This window comes from Ovis canadensis, chromosome 14 (assembly GCF_042477335.2).
Source record: "Ovis canadensis isolate MfBH-ARS-UI-01 breed Bighorn chromosome 14, ARS-UI_OviCan_v2, whole genome shotgun sequence".
Lineage (NCBI taxonomy): Eukaryota > Metazoa > Chordata > Mammalia > Artiodactyla > Bovidae > Ovis > Ovis canadensis.
The window spans coordinates 28,345,631-28,365,876 of NC_091258.1; the positions used below are offsets into that span (position 1 = coordinate 28,345,631).

Genomic DNA, 20,246 nt, shown 5'->3' on the forward strand with positions numbered 1-20,246 from the left:
TCAGCTACCCATTCATCGCTGTAAACTTATTCATAGCCAATCTCAAAAAAAAAAAGAAGTGTCTATACTTTCTGCCTCTAGTTTCTCACCTCCCATTCATCCATCACTTCATTCCAGTGTAGTTTCCAACCCAATGAAAAGGATCATCAAGAACAAAAACCTCTGTCAGCAAATCTAACTGACACCTTTCTTTAATCATCTTAATTACCATTTCTCAAAAATTCAAGAGGACTACTCTTTTCCTTGAAATTAATTTCCTTGATTTTTCAGGTTCTCCAGGCTGCCCATCATACCAGCCACTCCTTTTTTATCTCCTTTGGAGTCTTCTCCTCCCTGCAGATTCTTTTCCATCTCTAATATTAAAGTCCTAGGACTCTATCTTGAACTCAGATACTCCGTGGACACAAAACATTAAGCGCTGGTGTTATAATGGTTCTAAAATTCATACTTTCAGCTGTGACTTCTTCCCAAAGCTCTAGACTGCCTACTTGTATGACCCACAAGCATTTCAAAAGTGCCCCAAAAAATAACTCTTGATTTTCCCTCCTCCAACCTTCATTATAATAGTAAACAGCACCAACAGTTACAAAAGCCAAATAACCTAGTCATTTGTGACTCAGATTGTTTCTTCTATCATCAGAAAAGTCCACAGGTACTCTGTGCAAAATATATCCATAATTTCCTCATTTCTCCCACTTCTGTGGGCAACATCCAAACTGAATATATTCCCTAAACAGCTGTCAAAATTACCTTTAAGAAAAAATAGACTGTATAAGTTCCTTTTCTAAAATCTTTCATTAGGCTTTTCACTTTATTTAAAATAAAGTCAAATTTCCTGACAAAAGACTATAAGTCCCACTATAAGACCTGACATTCACCTCTTACCCATCTCATTTCATACCACTAGCCACCTTGTTCACTACTCTCCAGACATGTCTTCCTCTAAAACAAGCTCCTTCCTCCTCTTGAAGCTCTGCATTTGCCAATCCGTCTGCCTAGAGTTCTCTTCCCAACACTCTTCATGAGATAGGCTATATTTCCTTCAGATGTCAATTTACAAATCACTCCAAGTCTCAAGCCCAAGTTACTTTCTTCTACTATTACTATAGTCTGTTTTTTATTTACATATATGCTCAATATGTCTCCCCCATCAACGTATAAGCTCTATGAAAGTTGGGACACTTGTTTGTCTGTCTCATTCACAGAAACTAGAACATTACCTACACATGTTGCTGCTGCTACTGCTAAGTCGCTTCAGTCATGTCCGACTCTGTGCGACCCCATAGATGGCTGCCCACCAGGCTCCCCCGTCCCTGGGATTCTCCAGGCAAGAACACTGGAGTGGGTTGCCATTTCCTTCTCCAATGCATGAAAGTGAAAAGTGAAAGTGAAGTCACTCAGTCATGTCCGACTCTTAGCGACCCCATGGACTGCAGCCTATCAGGCTCCTCCATCCATGGGATTCTCCAAGCAAGAGTACTGGAGTGGGGTGCCACTGCCCTTCTCCAACCTACACATGTTAAGTGGTGCTAAATAAACAAAATTAGACTGAGTACATCCAGTGGTCATGTATGGATGTGAGATCTGGACTGTGAAGAAGGCTGAGCGCCGAAGAATTGATGCTTTTGAACTGTGGTGTTGGAGAAGACACTTGAGAGTCCCTTGGACTGCAAGGAGATCCAACCAGTCCATTCTGAAGGAGATCAGCCTTGGGATTTCTTTGGAAGGAATGATGCTAAAGCTGAAGCTCCAATACTTTGGCCACCTCATGCGAAGAGTTGACTCATTGGAAAAGACTTTGATGCTGGGAGGTATTGGGGGCAGGAGGAGAAGGGGACGACAGAGGATGAGATGGCTGGATGGTATCACTGACTCCATGGATGTGAGTCTGAGTGAACTCTGGGAGTTGGAGATGGACAGGGAGGCCTGGCGTGCTGCGATTCATGGGGTCGCAGAGTTGGACACGACTGAGCAACTGAACTGAACATGCATTTATCTCACGATGTTCTCAAAAATTCTACTGAAATGCAAATAAACATGGGAAAAAGGAAAAAGGAAAATAAATCAGCAGGGTTTCAAACAGGAAATAGTGCTATTAGCAATCTGAAATTACAGAATTCCAGCAAGCTGGCAAACTGACAGATTCTGATTAAGTAACCAGAAAAGAAGAAACTAAAATTCAAACTAAGACTATGAGATGGCTCCTATAGAAGGGGCAGCTGTTCTTCCCAAAGACACTCCCAGGATAGGACAAAAAGTATAGTAAGGAAGAGTAGGCCACAGAGTGCTCATCAGAATAACTCTCAAACTACTGTAGAACAGTTGGGCCTATGTATACAAAGCAACTGACATAAAGAAATAAAGCTTTTCAGAACCAAGCAATGTTCAAGGGAACTTTGAACTTCCATATCATAGAAATATGAAAGGGGTTCCCAGGTGGCGCTAGTGGTAAAGAATACAACTGCAATGCAGGAGACGCTGGAGCCTTCGGTTCAATCCCTGGGTTGGGAAGATCTCCTGGAGGAGGCAATGGAAATCCACTCCAGTATTCTTGACTGGAGAACCCCATGGACAGAGGAGCCTAGGGGGCCACAGTCCACAGTGTTACAAAGAGCTGGACACGACTGAGCAGGCACACACATTAGAAATAAGAAATAAACAAAAAAAAGTAGTTCCTCATAAAAAAGAAACACTATAAAGGATTTCACATTCTGCCTCAGAATGATGTCTTTCTTATTTTGGCAATCATGGATTTCAACAGCATCTCCCAGCTTACCTAATTTACATCTAAAAGTTTGCTTCTTGCAATTATACAGAACCTCGAACATTACCTTCTTCCAAATACACACTAAAAATAAACTTCTTCCCATCATACACTAAAAAGACGATGTCAAAATGGACCTTCAAAACAGTGTAAGAAGATTTTCCTGTGGTCCAGTGGTTAGGAATCCACCTGCCAATGCAGGGGACACAGGTTCAATCCCTGGTCCGGGAAGAGCCACATGCCATGTGCAGCAACAAAGATCCAGTGCAGTCAAAAATGAATGAATGAATAAATAAATAAATATATTTTTTAAAGTGTAGGATATGCATGCAAGTTACCTACACTGATAAACCAAGGCCTTCATTTACAAGCATCAACAGATAATTAAAGATTACCAGCTATTTGAGGAAAACAAAAAGAGCAAGAGAGAAGGAACAAGATAAAACATGAGGAACAGGGAGTTTCCTGGTGGCCTAGTGGTTAGGATTCTGGGTTTTCACTGCTGAGGCCCAGGTTAAATCCCTGGTCAAGGCTAAAAAAAGAGAACAACAACAAACCCATAAGGAACAAAAGTATTTCAGGAAACAAAAACATCTTAAAATGTTTCAGATGATACCTTCAGAGAGTATTATACCATTAACATTCTTCTGCAGAAACAGAAAACACATTCCAATCATATGGACTCTCAAAACCCCATATAGAAAGACAATCTTAGAACAGAACAAAGAACCATACTTCTTGGTTTCAAAACTTTTCCTAACAAAACTGCAGTAATCAAAAAAAATGATACTGTGTTACCAGAGACAAACAGACCACAGAATAAAATATCCAGAAATAAATCCATGGTCAAATGGTTTTCAGGAACAGTAGTCATGAAAAAATAGAGCTTGCAACAAATAGTAATTCGGAAACTGGACACCCAGAGGCAAAAAAATGAAAGTGGACCCTTATACTACCTACAAGAATGGACTCAAAATGGACTGAAGACCTAACATAACAGCTAAAACCATAAAAGACTTAGTGGGGTGGAAGGAAACAGGAGAAAAGCTTCATGACAGTGGACTTGCCAGTGATTTCTTGGATAGGACACCAAAAATATAGGCAACAAAATAAAAACTAGACAACTTGGATTTCATTTAAAATTTAAAAACTTATGTATGTCAAAAGGACACTATCAACAAAACAGAAAGGCAACTCATGAAATAGAAGAAAAAAATATTTGCAAAAATGTATCAGGTAAGGAATTTACATTCAGAATAAAAAGAACTTCCACAATTCAACAACGAAAAAAAGGTCGAAGAACTTCAACAAACATTTCTCCAAAAATAGACAAATGGCCAATAAATACATGAAAAAATGTTCAACATCACCAATCATAAGGGAAATGCAAATTAAAATCACAACATGACATCACTTCAATCCCACTGGATGGTTAATAGGAAAAGCACATAAAATAACAAGTGTTGCTGAGGATGCAGAGAAATTGGAAACTTTGCACTGCTGGTGGTAAAGAAAAACAGTGAAAACACCATGACACTTCCTCAGAAAATTAAACAGAATTACTATATGATCCAGCGTCTCCCCATACAGGCATATGTCCGTCCAAAAGAAACGAAGGAAGGGCACTGAGCAGTATGTACACACATGCTCACAGCAGCATGTTTCATAACACCCAGAAGGTGAAAGCGACTCAAGTGCCCATCAGTGCATTAGGAGATAAACAAAATGGGGTATGTAATACACTCAAATATTATTCAAGAAGGAAATTCTGACACATGTTACAACATGGATAAACTCTGAAGACATTATGCTACATGACACAAAAGGACAAATATTGGATGATTACACGTAAGACGATAACTACAGTAGTCAAATTCAAATTCACAGGCACAGGAAGAACACAGGTGGTCTGGGGCATGATATGGGGATGGAAGGAAAATGAGGAATTACTGTTTCATGTGTATGGAGTTTCAGTTTGGGAAGATGAAAAGAGTTCTGGAAAAGGATAATGGTGAAGATTAAGCACATGATAATGAATGTATTTAATGCCACTAACCTATACAATTTAAAATGATTAAAATACTAAATTTTACAATAAAAGATATGAAAAAATAAGATTCAATGAAAAAGAAGAAATTAAAAAAAAAAAAAAGAACTGCTAATAAGAAAGCGCAAAAGACAAGTTAAATAGGGACTTCCCTGATGGTTCAGTGGTTAAGAATCACCTTCCAATGCAGGGGATCCAGGTTCGATCCTGTGTCAAGGAACTATAATTTCACATGCCACAGGACAACTAAGCCTGCACATCACAAATAGAGAGCAGCTCATGTGCCACAGCTAAGACCCAATGCAGCCAAAAAGATACATTTTTAAAAAAATTTTTTAAAAGACAAATAATGGACATGTCTGAACACAGAATTCAGGCATGTCCATTATGAGAAAAGGAAAACACTGAAATTTCTTGGAACAAAACGAAGACAGAATATATGACAATAAGGGAAGAAAAATACAGGAAAGATCTAAGAAATCTGATACTCATCTATAATATAATGTGTAATTATCTACCCAATATTCATTCTCCCCCTCTTCCTTAAGAATAGAATCCTGCTCTGGTCAAGAGGGAAATGTGCCCAGTTAAAATATACACATTCAAAGATTCTCCTGCAGATGAAGAGGCCATGAAATTTAGTTCTGACCAATGACATATAAGTAGAACTGGATAAGGTTTCCAGAAAGTTTCAATTTTTTTTTTAAGGAGTTGGGAAGATCCCTTGGAGGAGGGCATGACAACCCACTCTAGCATTCTTGCCTGGAGAATCCCCATGAACAGAGAAGCCTGGTGGGCTACAGTCCATGAGGTCGCAAAGAGTTGGACACGACTGAGCAACTAAGCACAGCACATGGCTGCTTTGTCCTTCCCTCTGTGTCTGTCTCTCTTCTTTCTGCTTAGAACACTTAAGAGATGCCTAGATGTACAACAATTACTTTGTAACAATGAGCATGGACTGGTTCCAAATTGGGAAATGAGTACTCAAGGATGTATATTGTCACCCTGCTTTTTAACTTATATGCGGAGTACATCACGTGAAATGTTTGGCTGGATGAATCATAAATTGGAATCAAGGTTGCCAGGAGAAATATCAACAACCTCAGATATGTAGATGATATCACTCGAGTGGCAGAAAATGAAGAGGAAGTGAAGAACTTCTTGATGAGCGTGAAAGAGGAGAGTGAAGCTGGCTTGAAACACAACATCCAAAAAACTAAGATCATGGTACCCAGTCCCATCACTTCATGGCAAATTCAAGGGGAAAAAGTGGAAGCAGTGATATTTTATTTTCTTGGGCTCCAATTCACTGTGGACAGTGACTGCAGCCATGAAATTAAAAGATACTTGCTCCTTGAAAGGAAAGCTATGACAAATCTGCTGCTGTTGCTGCTAAGTCGCTTCAGTCGTGTCCGACTCTGTGCAGCCCCATAGATGGCAGCCCACCAGGCTCCCCCGTCCCTGGGATTCTCCAGGCAAGAACACCGAAGTGGGTTGCCATTTCCTTCTCCAATGCATGAAAGTGAAAAGTGAAAGTGAAGTCACTCAGTTGTGTCTGACTCTTCGCAACCCCATGGACTGCAGCCTACCAGGCTCCTCCACGCATAGGATTTTCCAGGCAAGAGTACTGGAGTGGGGTGCCACTGCCTTCTCTAGAGAGGGTACTGAAAAGCAGAGATATCACTTTGCCAACAAAGGCCCATATAGTCAAACCTACAGTTTTTCCAGTAGTTATGATGTGAGAGATGGACCATAAAGAAGGTTGAGAGTCAAAGAATTGATGCTTTTGAGCTGTGGTGCTTTAAGAGTCCCCTGGACTACAAGCAGATCAAACCAGTTAATCCTAAAGGAAATTAATCCAGAATATTCACTGTAAGGACTGATGCTAAAGCTGAAGTTCCAATACTTTGGCCACCTGATGTAACTCACTGGAAAAGACCCTGCCAACTCACTGGAAAAGACCCTGATGCTGGGAAAGATTGAAGGAAAAAAGAGAAGGAGGCAGTAGAGGATGAGATGGTTAGATAGCATCATCAACTTAAGGGACATGAATTTGAGCATACTCTGGGAGATAGTGAAGGACAGAGGAGTCTGGTGTGCTGTATTCCATGGGATCGCAAACAGCTGGGCACGACTTAGTGACTGAACAACAATGAGCATGAAAGCCACATCTTCTCAAGAAAGGGGAAGAGCTTAGGTCCTTGGGGACAACATTGAACAGTCCTGTACAGTGGTCCCTTGGTATCAATGAGGGTTTTAAAACCCCCAACAGATATCAAAATCTGTAGATGTTCAAGTATCTTATATAAATGGTATATTATTTACACAAAACCTACACACATCTACCTGTATAGTCTGTGATTTCTAGATATAATAACTAATACAATATAAATGCTATGTAAATACCAGGGCACAGCAAATTTAAGTTTTGCTTTTTGAAACTTTTTGGAATTTTTTCCCCTGAATACTTTCAACCCATGGTTGAGTGAAACTGCAAACATGGAAACCCACAGATGCAGAGGACCAACTGTAATGCCAACTTCATTTTTCCTCACTAAAGGAAAAGTAAACTATTTGTCCAATCTAGTGTCAGCCAGGTTTTCTGTGGATGGCGATCATGACAACAATTATCCAATAAGCATGCCAGAAAGAAAAGAGAATGGGGGGAAAGAAATAGGTAAAAATTTCCCTAAGCTGAAGACTTGAGCCTTCAGATGAAAAGGACTTACTGAGTAACAAGGAAGAATGACAATGACATAAGTGTGAGTACAAAGTAAAGGCGATTTGTTGAGTACAAATCAGATGATTGCTTCTTGGCAGGAAAGCAATGACAAACCTAGACAGTGTGTTGAAAAGCAGAGACATTACTCAGCTGACAAAGGTCCATATAGTCAAGGCTATGGTCTTCCCAATGGTTATGTAAGTTCTCAGAGCTGGACCGTAAAGAAGGCAGAATGCCAAAGAACTGATGCCTTCAAACTGTGGTGCTGGATAAGACTCCTGGAAATCCCTTGGACAGCAAGGAGATTAAACCAGTCAATCTTAAGGGAGATCAACCCTGAATACTCACTGGAAAAAATGATGCTGAAGTTGAAGCTCCAGTATTTTGGCCATCTGACATGAACAGACAACTCATTGGAAAAGTCCCTCAAGGGAATAATCTTTCCCTCATTGGGAAAGATTGAGGGCAGAAGAAGAGTATGTCAGAGAATGAGATGGCTGGACAGCATCACTGATGCAATGAACATGAACTTGGGCAAACTCCAGGAGATCATGAGAGACAGGGAGGCCTGGTGTGCTGTAGTCCATGTGTGGCAAAGAGTCGGACATGACTAGGCTACTGAACAACAACAAAGTAAAGGTACTCTCTCCAATGGAAGATAAGAAATATACCATCACGTATTTTGCATGAAAATTTTTTCAGGTCTAAAACAATTTTTAGAAAATTAGTTCCAGAAATAAAAATACATGGGTTTTTTTTAAAAAATATATAAGAAAAATTGAGATTATCCTTGTAGCACAATGGAAAGAAATTTTAGTGACAGCTCTGCTGTGGACCTAAAATCAGGAATAAAATTGTAAGGAATGATTTTTCTGAAATAACAATACCAAATCTTCACCGTCAAGTAATTCAGAGTTAAGGATAACTTACTATTGAATTAATGTTGAATGACTTTGGATTTCTAAAAGGTACTGGTGATAATAATTTCTTCATTTTTCTTCCTTAACAAAAGTGAGTATGCAATTTGTAGATTTTGCTTACTTATCAGCCTTTGCCTGTGAACTTAGAGAATAATTTAAAAATTGGGTTTACTATTTCTATCCCTTTGTTCCTTCCTCCAGTAAAAAATGGGGAGGGTGTTGCTTAACCTAAAGCTTGTACTCACTGAGAAATTAAATATTAATGAGCTATCCCAATATCTTATTGTTTTAAGTCTTTTTCTTATCTTTAGAGAAGTCCTCTATAAACTAGTATCTCATTTAGATTTTTGAGTTTATTTTTTCTTTACAGTTTTTATAACAAAAAATGTATAAAGGAAAAAGGTATATCCATTGCTATTAAGTGCAAAACAGCACTCTTGATGCACTAAACCATCCAGAACACTCATGTGGAAAACCAAATTTAAAGATTTGGAACAAACTGAGTTTATTCTCACCAAAAACTGCTTGTCAGTATTATCTTTACAGGTATATATTATCCATTTTCATTTCTCCTATAAATTCTCTGGTAATTAAAACTGAAATGTTCTAGATCCTATTGACAACATTCATTAGAACTTGATAAAACTGGGGAGATTTTTTAAAAAATTATACTCATCTCAATTCCCTATACATAATGGACTAGCCAAGGCAATCTTACTTTTAAGAAATTTAATTGTAAAAATTAGTATTTATGTACCTATAACGTATCAAGCTTTCTTTACATTCAGTTCAGTTGCTCAGTCATGTCCTACTCTTTGCGACCCCATGGACTGCAGCTTGTCAGGCCTCCCTGTCCATCACCAACTCCCGGAGCTTACCCAAACTCATATCCATTGAGTCGGTGATGTCATCCAACCAACTCATCCTCTGTTGTCTCCTTCTCCTCCTGCCTTCAGTCCTTCCCAGCATCAGGGTCTTTTCATATGAGTCAGTTCTTCACATCAGGTGGCCAAAATATTGGAGCTTCAGCTTCAACATCAGTCCTTCCAAAGAACACTCAGGACTGATTTCCTTTAGGATGCACTGGTTTGATCTCCTCACAGTCCAAGGGACTCTGAGTCTTTTCCAACACCACAGTTCAAAAGCATCAATTCTTCAATACTCAACTTTCTATATAGTCCAACTCTCACATCCATACATGACTACTGGAAAAACCATAGCTTTGACTAGATAGACCTTTCGTGGCAAAGTAATGTCTCTGCTTTTTAAGGCTGTCTAGGTTGGTCATAACTTTCCTTCCAAGGAGTAAGCGTCTTTTAATTTCATGGCTGCAATCACCATCTGCAGTGATTTTGGAGCCCAAAAAAGTAAAGTCTGACACTGTTTCCCCATCTATTTGCCATGAAGTGATGGGACTGGATGCCATGATTTTCGTTTTCTGAATGTTGAGTTTTAAGCCAACTTTTTCACTCTCCTTTTTCACTTTCATCAAGAGGCTCTTTAGTTCTTCTTTTCTTCCTGCCATAAGGGCGGTATCATCTGCATATCTGAGGTTATTGATATTTCTCCCAGCAATCTTGATTCCAGCTTGTGCTTCCTCCAACCCAGTGTTTCTCATACTGTACTCTACATAAAAGTTAAATAAGCAGGGTGACAATATACAGCCCTGACGTACTCCTTTTTCTATTTGGAACCAGTCTGTTGTTCCATGTCCTGCATACATGGAACAACTGTTGCTAACAGTTGCTTCCTGACCTGCATACAGATTTCTCAATGAGCAGGTCAGGTGGTCTGGTATTCCCATCTCTTTCAGAATCTTCCACAGTTTATTGTGATACACACAGTCAAAGGCTTTGGCATAGTCAATAAAGCAGAAATAGATGTCTTTCTGGAACTCTCTTGCTTTTTCGATGATCCAGCAGATATTGGCAATTTGATCTCTGGTTCCTCTGCCTTTTCTAAATTCAGCTTGAACATCTGGAAGTTCACAGTTCACATACTGTTGAAGCCTGGCTTGGAGAATTTTGAGCATTACTTTACTAGCGTGTGAGATGAGTGCAATTGTGCGGTAGTTCTTTACATTAGACATTTTCATATGCACTTCATCTATACAACAGTCCTCTAAGGTCGGTACTATAAATCTATGTATGTACAAGTAAACAGCAGCTCCTCATGGAGGGTTAATCTGTTACACTTACCAAACTAGAATCTGAATCTGAAGCCAGATCTTCCATGTAACAACATATAGCTCATGTCTGTACTGTACCAAACTGATTTCCAGGCTCTGAGTATTGTTAGTCCTTAAGGGCTTCCCTGGTGGCTCAGTGATAAAGAATCTCCCTGTTAAATGAAGGAGATATGGGTTTGATCCCTGGAGGAGGAAATGGCAACCCACTCCAAGATTCTTGCCTGTGAAATGCCACAGATAGAGGAGCCTGGTGGGCTATACAGTCCAAGGGGTCGCAAAGAGTTGGACACAACTTATGGACTAAACAATAGCCCTTCTTAAAACCCTTTCTTCCTTTGGTTCTATAGCACAGCTTGTTCAGCTGCTCAGTCATGTCTGACTCTTTGCAACCCCATGGACTGCAGCACATCAGGTTTCCCTGTCCTTCACTATCTCCCAGAGCTTGCTCAAACTCATCTCCATTGAGTCAGTGATGCCATCCAATCATCTCATCCTCTGTCCCCCGCTTCTCCTCCTGCCTTCAATCTTTTCGAGCATCAGGGTTTCTTGTAATGAGTCAGCTCTCTGCATCAGGTGGTCAAAGTGTTGGAGCTTCTGTATGAGTCCTTCAAATGAATATTCAGAGTTCATTTCCTTTAGGATTGACTGATTTGATCTTCTTGCAGTCCAAGGGATTCTCAAGTCTTCTCTAGCACAAAAATTGGAAAGCATCTGCCTTTTCTAAATAAAGCTTGTACATCTGGAAGTTCTCAGTCCACGAACTGTTGAAGCCTAGCTTGAAAGATTTTGAGCATTACCTTGCGAAATGAGTGCAACTGTATGGTAGTTTGAACATTCTTTGGCATTGCCCTTCTTTGGAACTGGAATGAAAAGTGACCTTTTCTAGTCCTGTAGCCACCGCTATGTTTTTGAAATTTGCTGGCATATTGAGTCCAATACTTTCACAGCATCATCTTTTAGGGTCTGAAATAGCTCAGCTGTAATTCCATCACTTCCACTAGCTCTGTTTATAGTAATGCTTCCTAAGGCCCACCTGACTTCACTCACACGTCAGGATGTCTGGGTCTCAGTGAGTGATCACACCATCATGTTTGTCCGGGTCATTAAGATCTTTTTTGTATACTTCTTCTGTGTACGCCTGCCACCTCTTCTTAATATCTTCTGCTTCTGTAAGGTCCATACCATTTCTGTCCTTTATCGTGTCCTATCTTTGCATGAAATGTTCCCTTGGTATCTCTATTTTTTTTGAAGAGATCTCTAGTCATTCCCATTCTATTGTTTTCCTCTATTTCTTTGCATTGTTCACTTAAGAAAGCGTTCTTATCTCTCCTTGCTATTCTTTGCAACTCTGCATTTAGATGCATATATCTTTCCTTTTCTCCTTTGCCTTTCACTTCTTCTTTTCTCAGCTATTTTTAAGGTGTCCTCAGACGACCATTATGCCTTTTCCATTTCTTTTTGTTGAGGATGGTTTTGACCACCACCTCCTGTACAATGTTACAAAGCTCTGTTCATAGTTCTTCTGGCACTCTATCAGATCTAATCTCTTGAATCTATTTGTCACTTCCACTGTACAAACATAAGGGACTTAAGTCATACCTGAATGGTCTAGTGGTTTTCCCTACTTTTTTTCAATTTAAGTCTGAATTTGGCAATAAGGAGTTCATGATCGAGCCACAGTCAGCTCCCAGTCCTGTTTTTGCTGACTACAGAGCTTCTCCATCTGCAGCTGCAAAGAATATAATCAATGTGATTTCAGTACTGACCATCTGGTGACATCCATGTGTAGGGTCGTCTCTTGTTATTGTTGGAAGAGGGTGTTTGCTATGAGCAGTGTGTTCTCTTGGCAAAACTGTTAGCCTTTGCCCTGCTTCATTTTGTAACCATGGCCCAACTTGCCTATTAGACAGCAAAGTCTATCTCTGATATTTCTCTGTCCTTTCTATTCCTTCTCTTTATTTTGCTGGTTCTTCTTCCTCCTCCCTAGGATTCCTAGGCTTCAATATTTCATCTGTACTTCAAGGCCACAAGGCTACTCTAATTTATTAAACAACAGAATCTTAGGAAATGCCAAATGTAAAATAATAATGAATTACTTCTCACTTATCACCAGACTTATGTAAAAACCACTGTTGGCTGTTCTCCTACAGCTAACATTTTTTCTCAGTTGACAGGACCTCCCTACCTACGTCTACCCATAAACACTGGAGTCTGCCAGAGTTCTCTTCCTTCCCTATAGACTGTAGAACTAGCTCATCCATTCCCATGATCTCAACAACCATGATTATTTGAAACCTTTATCTCTAGCTAAGGCTACTCCCTGAGCTACTCTCAGATTGTATCTCCAACTGCGGAAAAAAAAAATTTACATAGATGGTATTTCACAACTATATCCAAATCTAGTTTCTTCATCTTTCCCTCAAAACTTGTCTTCCCTTTCTAGCCACTAATCCCAGGAAGAAATCTGGGAGTCATTCTAAAGCCTTCCCCCTCCTTCAGCTGGTTCTAACTTCTTAACACTTGGAGTATCTGACCCTTTCCACTGTCCTCATTAGGTCTCCACCTTACCTCACTTCTCACCTGAATAACTGGTATACAGAAGGATCTCAAAGATATTTGTACAATAAAAATAAAATAAACATACTTGTTCCACTAACAAGCATGGACCATGTCTTACTCATTTTGGAGACTCAGAAATGAGTTGACATGTCTCCCCAGAAAATCTACAGAGTGAATCATTCCAGAGTTTCCATTTCTTGAATCAAACTCTTAGGAAGTCAGAACCAGGAATCGATTTTTAACAAGCTCTCTAGATGACTCCTATATAACCCAATCCAGCAACAGTCTTTAAGAACTAATGCATTAGTAGTAAACCCATTATCATGTTGAAAAGGAGCAAACTCAAAGGCAGAAATGGAATTAAAACAACTTTCTGAAAACAGTATGTTGATTTCTTAAAAAACTAGGAATAAAACTACCACACGACCCAGCAATTACCACTTCTAGGCATATACCCTGAGGAAACCAACACTAAAAAAAAACACATGTATTTCAATGTTCATTGTAGCACTATTTACAATAGCTAGGACACAACAGATGTCCAACAACAGATGAATGAACAAAGAAGCTGTGGTACATATATACAATGGAATATTTCTCAGCCATAAAAAGGAATGCATTTGAGTCAGTTCTAATGAGGTGGATGAACCTATTATACAGAGTGAAGTAAGTCAGAAGCAGAAAAACAAATATCATATATTAATGCATATATATGGAATCCAGAAAGATGGTACTGATGAAACTATTTGCACGGCTATAATGGAGACCCAGACATAGAGAACAGACTTATGGACAAGGGCGAGGGAGAGGAAGGAGAGGGTAAGATGAATAGAGAGAGTAGCATGGAAGCATATATACTAACATATGTAAAATAAATAGCCAATGGAAATTTGCTGTGACTCAGGGAACTCAAACTGGGGCTCTGTCATAACCTAGAGGGGTGGGAAAGGGTGGGAAGGAGGTTCAAGAGGGAGGGAACATATATACACCTATGGTTAATTCGTCTTGCTGTTTGACAGAAATCAAACCAATATTGTAAAGCAATCACTAAATCAATTAAAAATAAATATAATTATTAAAAAATGAAGGAAGGAAATAGTCTTAAAAAAAAAAAAACTTTCCGCCCATCTCTCCATAGACTTGGGATAAACAGGCCTCCCACAGACATAAATATAAATAATCCTTGAATCATCTCCTACTATAACTATTCTTTTGTCTAACCCGGCTCCCTTACTCAGTTAACATACTTCAAGAGCTCACTTCCATCTTGCAACCCCACAAACTATTCTCTAGATAGTAGTCAGAATGATCTTTCTAAAAGGCAAAGCAAAGCATGTCACCATCCCCTGACCTCATCCCACCACCCAGGGATAATTTCTTCTCACATGGTAAGAACAAAAACCAAAATCTTACTTTAGTTTAAAAGCCTTAAATAATCTGGCCCTTGCTTATCCCTCTGGCTTCATCTCAAACAATCTCCTGGTTTTACTGTCTACATTGCAACCACGTAGGCCCTTCTGTTCCTGCTGCTGCTGCTGCTGCTGCTAAGTCGCTTCAGTCGTGTCCGACCCTGTGCGACCCATAGACGGTAGCCCACCAGGCTCCCCCGTCCCTGGGATTCTCCAGGCAAGAACACTGGAGTGGGTCTTCTGTTCCTAAAATACATCAAACTTTTAACAACCTTAGAATTTTTGCATTTGCGATTTCTGTCAAGAATGGTTTTCTTCATGGCTACTACCCCCCTGTCATGTTCCTATTCAGTCTCAACTTAAAATGTCACCTCTCAGAGAAGCCCTATTATTGTCACCCTGCTTATTTAACTTATATACAGAGTACATCATGAGAAATGCTGGGCTGGATGAAGCACAAGCTGGAACCAAGATTGCCAGGAGGAATATCAATAACCTCAGATACACAGATGACACCACCCTTATGGCAGAAAGCAAAGAAGAACTAAAGAGCCTCTTGATGAAAATGAAAGAGGAGAGTGAAAAAGTTGGCTTAAAACTCAACATTCAGAAAATTAAGATCATGGCATCTGGTCCCATCACTTCATGGCAAACAGATGGGGAAACAATGGGAACAGTGAGAAACTTTGTATGGATATGAGAGCTGGACTATAAAGAAAGCTGAGAACAGAAGAACTGATGCTTTTGAAATGTGGTGTTGCAGAAGACTCTTGAGAGTCCCTTGGACAACAAGGAGATCCAATCTGTGAATCCTAAAGGAAATTGGTCCTGAATATTCACTGCAAGGACTGATGCTGAAGCTGAAACTCCAATACTTTGGCCACCTGATGCGAAGAACCAACTCATTGGAAAAGACCCTGATGCTGGGAAAGATTGAAGGTGGGAGGAGAAGGGGACAACAAAAGATGAGATGGCTGGATGGCATACCGACACGATGAACATGAGTTTGAGCGGGCTCCAGGAGTTGGTGATAGACAGGGAAGCTTGGTGTGCTACAGTCCATGGGATCACAAAGAGTCAGACACAACTGAGCAACTGAACTGAACTGAACAGAACAGAAAAGCCCCCAATCACTAAGTCAAAAGCAGTCTTAACAATCACACACCACAGCATTCTATTTTAATTCCTTACAAGGCATTTATTACAAGTTGATATTCTCCCTGTTTGTTCTCTATTTCCTGCCCACAGGAATGTAGTAAGATCTATGACAGAAGTGAACCTGCCTTGAGAGTAGATTGATTCATTACTTTAGACCCAAGGCTTAGACAGTGCCTAGTATACAGCAGGTGCTCACGTATACATCTGTAATCAGTCTACTCTTATTTGGGGTTCAAAAACATACAAAGTTTTTCTATTTTATCAAAGATGACAAAATTTAATTTTTAAGAAATATATCCACTGAATACACCCAATCTGTCTATATTAATGGGAAGATAAAATTCAAACAAAAAAAATTTTTTTAGATATTCTATATCAGGGAATAACAAAGAATAATCAATGTGTCCAAAAATTATATTCACATCAAAATCAGGTTGTATATTTTTCAGCCACCAGTTTAAAAAATATTACTTTAACGTTGTTACAAATTTTACCAGCATTATGAGGGGAAAACCCAAATGTTTATCAAGTAGTAAACAGATAAACAAATTGTGGCATATCCACACAAAGAATACTATTAAAACTAAGCAATAAAAAGGAACGAATTCTTATATATAACAATACGGCTAAATCTTAAATTATGCTCAGTGAAAGAAGCCAGGCAAATGAGTACATACTATATGATTCCATTTATATAATACAAAGTTCTAAAACAGTAATAGCAGATCAGTGGTTATCTGAGGGAAGGGGAAATAAGATGGAGAGATCACAGAGGGGAACTAGAAAACTTATGGGAATGATGGACATGTTCATTATCTTGATTGTGGTGACTGATTAGTGTAAACAAAACTTAGCAAAGATACACTTCAAATATGTGCAATTTATTGAATGTCAATTATACCTTTATTAAACATTAAAAAAATTTTTTTCTTAAATCAGATTAGGTCACTCCCTAAGCCCTTCAATGGCTTTCCATCCTCCAAAAGCAAAAAATAGAAAATCTGTCACAAGTTTTACCAGCATTGGTGAATTAACATTTAAATAGAATGAATGGCATATTAATGTCATAAAGCTGATTTCCAATAGCTAATAAAAACCAAACACATACTTCAATGGATTTTATTTAAATTCAACAAAAACTGAATAGTAAATTCACAAAAACTAATTTTAAATTTCTACATCGAAAAGCTAAAAATATGGTAAATTCTCACAATTACCTGTAGAAGATGGTGCTTTTTCTGGGTGTTTTGCATTTAAAAGTTTTCTGCTAATAAATATGTAACCACAGGGACATGATTTACATGCAACAGGAACCTACAGACAAAAAAAAAAACAAAACCACAATTTATTATTACTACTTTTCTGTTGTTAAACTTCTCAGTGTTTATTTAGTTTTCTGAGCTGAATGATAAATTACTTGAAGTAGGAATCATGGGTTTATTTAAACCCCGCCTCCTTATAATAAATGATGAGATGGGTATTGGGTCCTCTACATCTTCACATTCTACTAATGCATTACAACACTAAGACTATAGCAAATACATGATAAAAGTGTGCTGATGTAAGTGAACAACAAAAAACCACAACAGGATCAGAGCCAAGGAAAATATATTGGAAAAAAGGTAGCATTTCCTAAAATATTAGTTTGATAGCAGTTGATAATAGAATAAGTTGGAGGGCATGGTTGGGAAGTCATTAAAGTAATCCCAGCATAACATTTTGAGGGCCCCACTGGAATAATGAGACTGGAAACAGAGAAAAGGCAGATCTGTAAGACATTTCAGAGGGTAAAGAACTGAAAACATGAGACGGTAAGATACCAATTACTACTGACAGGAAAACAAAATAGTTTACAACAACCAGTTTGAGGGGCCAAAGTGCAGTATAAACAACAGAGAATGTAGGACAAAGCAGGAGTTGAGATCTAGGATTTTATAATCTCAGGTCCAGGAAGGAAGTTTGATAAAATACTTAAATTCTCCAGGCTTCTGTTTCAAAATCTATAAAATATTTTTACAAGAGGGTCCTTTCTCCATCTCATATAAATATTTTTTTAAGTCAAATGTTACTGAAAATTACTGAAAAAAGTTTTAGATTTTCCTCTACAATTGTTTCACTAATATTAACCTTAATGTTCCTTGGACTGGGAACACATTCACTAAGAACCAGAAATTAATCTCAACAAAAAAGTACTCACAAAATAGTAATTACAATTCTGGTTTGTAAGATAAATTCCATTTGTTGTAAAAGTTTAATTATGATTATAAAGCTTTCATCCATTTATGTACAAAATGCCTCATATTATAGAATATAAATATTTGATCTAAATAAGCTAAATCATAATTTTGGGAGAATTCCTTTTCTTTGCAGTAAAAATACTAAAGAAAGAACTTGTTGTGTATTCATGAAAAATAACAATGAATGCTATAAAAATAATCAAACTCCAGTATGTCTAACAGTTTCCTTTATCAAGAATATAATGAGATTCTTTCAAAAAATGGCAGAAAATGTAATGTTACATTCTTATTAGTGAGAAATATGCCTAAAATAGGTAAGTTTTGTCATTTTAAAATTTCACATCTTCATAGAAACCAAGCTCAAAGGTACTGACTCATTTCCTTTACACTTAAACACATCATTAAGGGCATAGCAGTAATATAAATTGTTTTAAGTAAATGCTACCCAAAAAACAACAGAACACGATGTTCTTATTCAACAGATCCTTTGCTACTCAACAGCCATTTTCTTTCAGCTACTGAAACTCAACAAATTGAAATTTAATTCTGTGTCTTATACACAAAAAATACATCAATCCAATCCAGAATTAACAGAGTGCTACAGTTAGATGAGAAATGTAACATTTGGCTTTCAGATGACTAACGCAATCGATAGGCTGATTTACATCCCTTAATGAAAGCATCTTATGTGCAAGAACATTTAGGTGCCTGAGCTAAATCACCCTAAGGGCCTTTTGAAAATGGAAAGTTCCTTTCCCTCACACCAACCCTGGAAAAAAGCCAACTAACCACCACCACAATACAGATCCTGTAAAAAGAATTGTTAAGCAGGGTGGCCAACTTCAGTAATATTAGTCTCTTTAAATTATTGTATAATTTAGATTTTTTTAAAAAAAAATCTAAACTTCCTTTAAATTTCAGTTGTAATGCCAAAAACAACAGTAATGAAAGTTCTAATGCTATACTTTCAGGATTTTAAAATGGAAGAAAAAAACGTAAAGTTTTGTTTACTGATGGCTTGTGAATCAATTTATTCCTTGAAAAACAGGTATTTGGATTGTTTGCACATGTTTTAGAAGACAAGCTCTAAAAAAAACTGCAAAAAACAAAATCCTGGCCCTATATTATTTCACTGATTTAAAAAAGCTCAAAAAAATAACCATTTTATGGAGCATACATTTATATTCTTTGTTGCTAAGGGGAAAGTTACCTATAGCAGACATATTTGCTAAAGGTCACATAAAATTTTCTAAAATTTTTTTCCAAAAAAAGGGGGAAAAGCTGATCTAATAAAGAAGAAAACAAAAATGCAAAAACAGAAACATACACCAAAGACACCAGAAAAATAAGGATCTTGACTACTACTATACTCAAAATGGCTCAGTAATTTGAATTAGTGGATGTGAAACCCGTTGAAAATGAAAAGTATTGTGGTTTGGATGTTTCAGAACTTTATTTTCAATAGAGGCATGTAAAAGGGGATGTTATAAAGCAACTGAAAATCTAGGTCTTTCTTGTTTACTGATCTCTGTACCCATTTTTAAACTTACATATACAGAACACATGTAAATCTACTTGGCTGAGGCAACTTCCTCAAACTTTAAAAAGATGTTACATTTATGCTTATAAACTGTATCTAAATTGTAATTTAATGTTCACCAGGCAACTTAGAATACCAGTAGTATTTTTTTTTTTTTTTAGTTTCTTTAAAATGTCTTTTGGGGTTGTAATTTTTCTCATTTATAAGAAATCTATACTTTCAAATAATTAGAAAGCTAAAATTAATCTTACTTTCTTCTATTGAGTTACTTTCAATAAAAGACAAATTGCTTTTAAGAATAACCAAAAGTTTGAATTAGTCATCATTTACGTTATCTTAAGTATTCAGAATAAAGGACAACACAAACTAACATTTTAAATTATGTTGTAGCTTGCTATGCAGTGAATTGTGTCCCCACCCTGCCAAAAACATCCCAGCAATAAATTCATCTGTTAAAGCCTCAACTCCTCAATGTAATGGTTTCTGGAGATGAGATAATTAGGTTTAGATGAGTTCATGAGGGTGGGGCCCTCATGATGGCATTAGTGTCCTTAGAAGAGCTGTCAGAAAGCTCTCTTTTCTGCCAGGATCTTGGGGCTTCCAGCCTGTGACAAAATAAATTACTGCTGTTTGAGCCACCCAATCTACAGTATTTTGTTATAGGAGCTGGAAGAGGGGTTGTGTGTGTTAACAACAAAATGA

General features: G+C 37.9%; 1 protein-coding gene across 1 annotated transcript in view; it reads right to left on the reverse strand.

Moving 5' to 3' along the window:
- The window catches only part of C14H16orf87 (chromosome 14 C16orf87 homolog), a 35,468-nt gene that overhangs the window by 13,020 nt on the left and 2,202 nt on the right, over positions 1-20,246 (reverse strand). Inside the window, exon 2 of the mRNA XM_069549784.1 lies at positions 16,985-17,081. Within this exon, the coding sequence (XP_069405885.1) occupies positions 16,985-17,081 (97 nt within the window). The remainder of the gene's footprint in view (positions 1-16,984; positions 17,082-20,246) is intronic.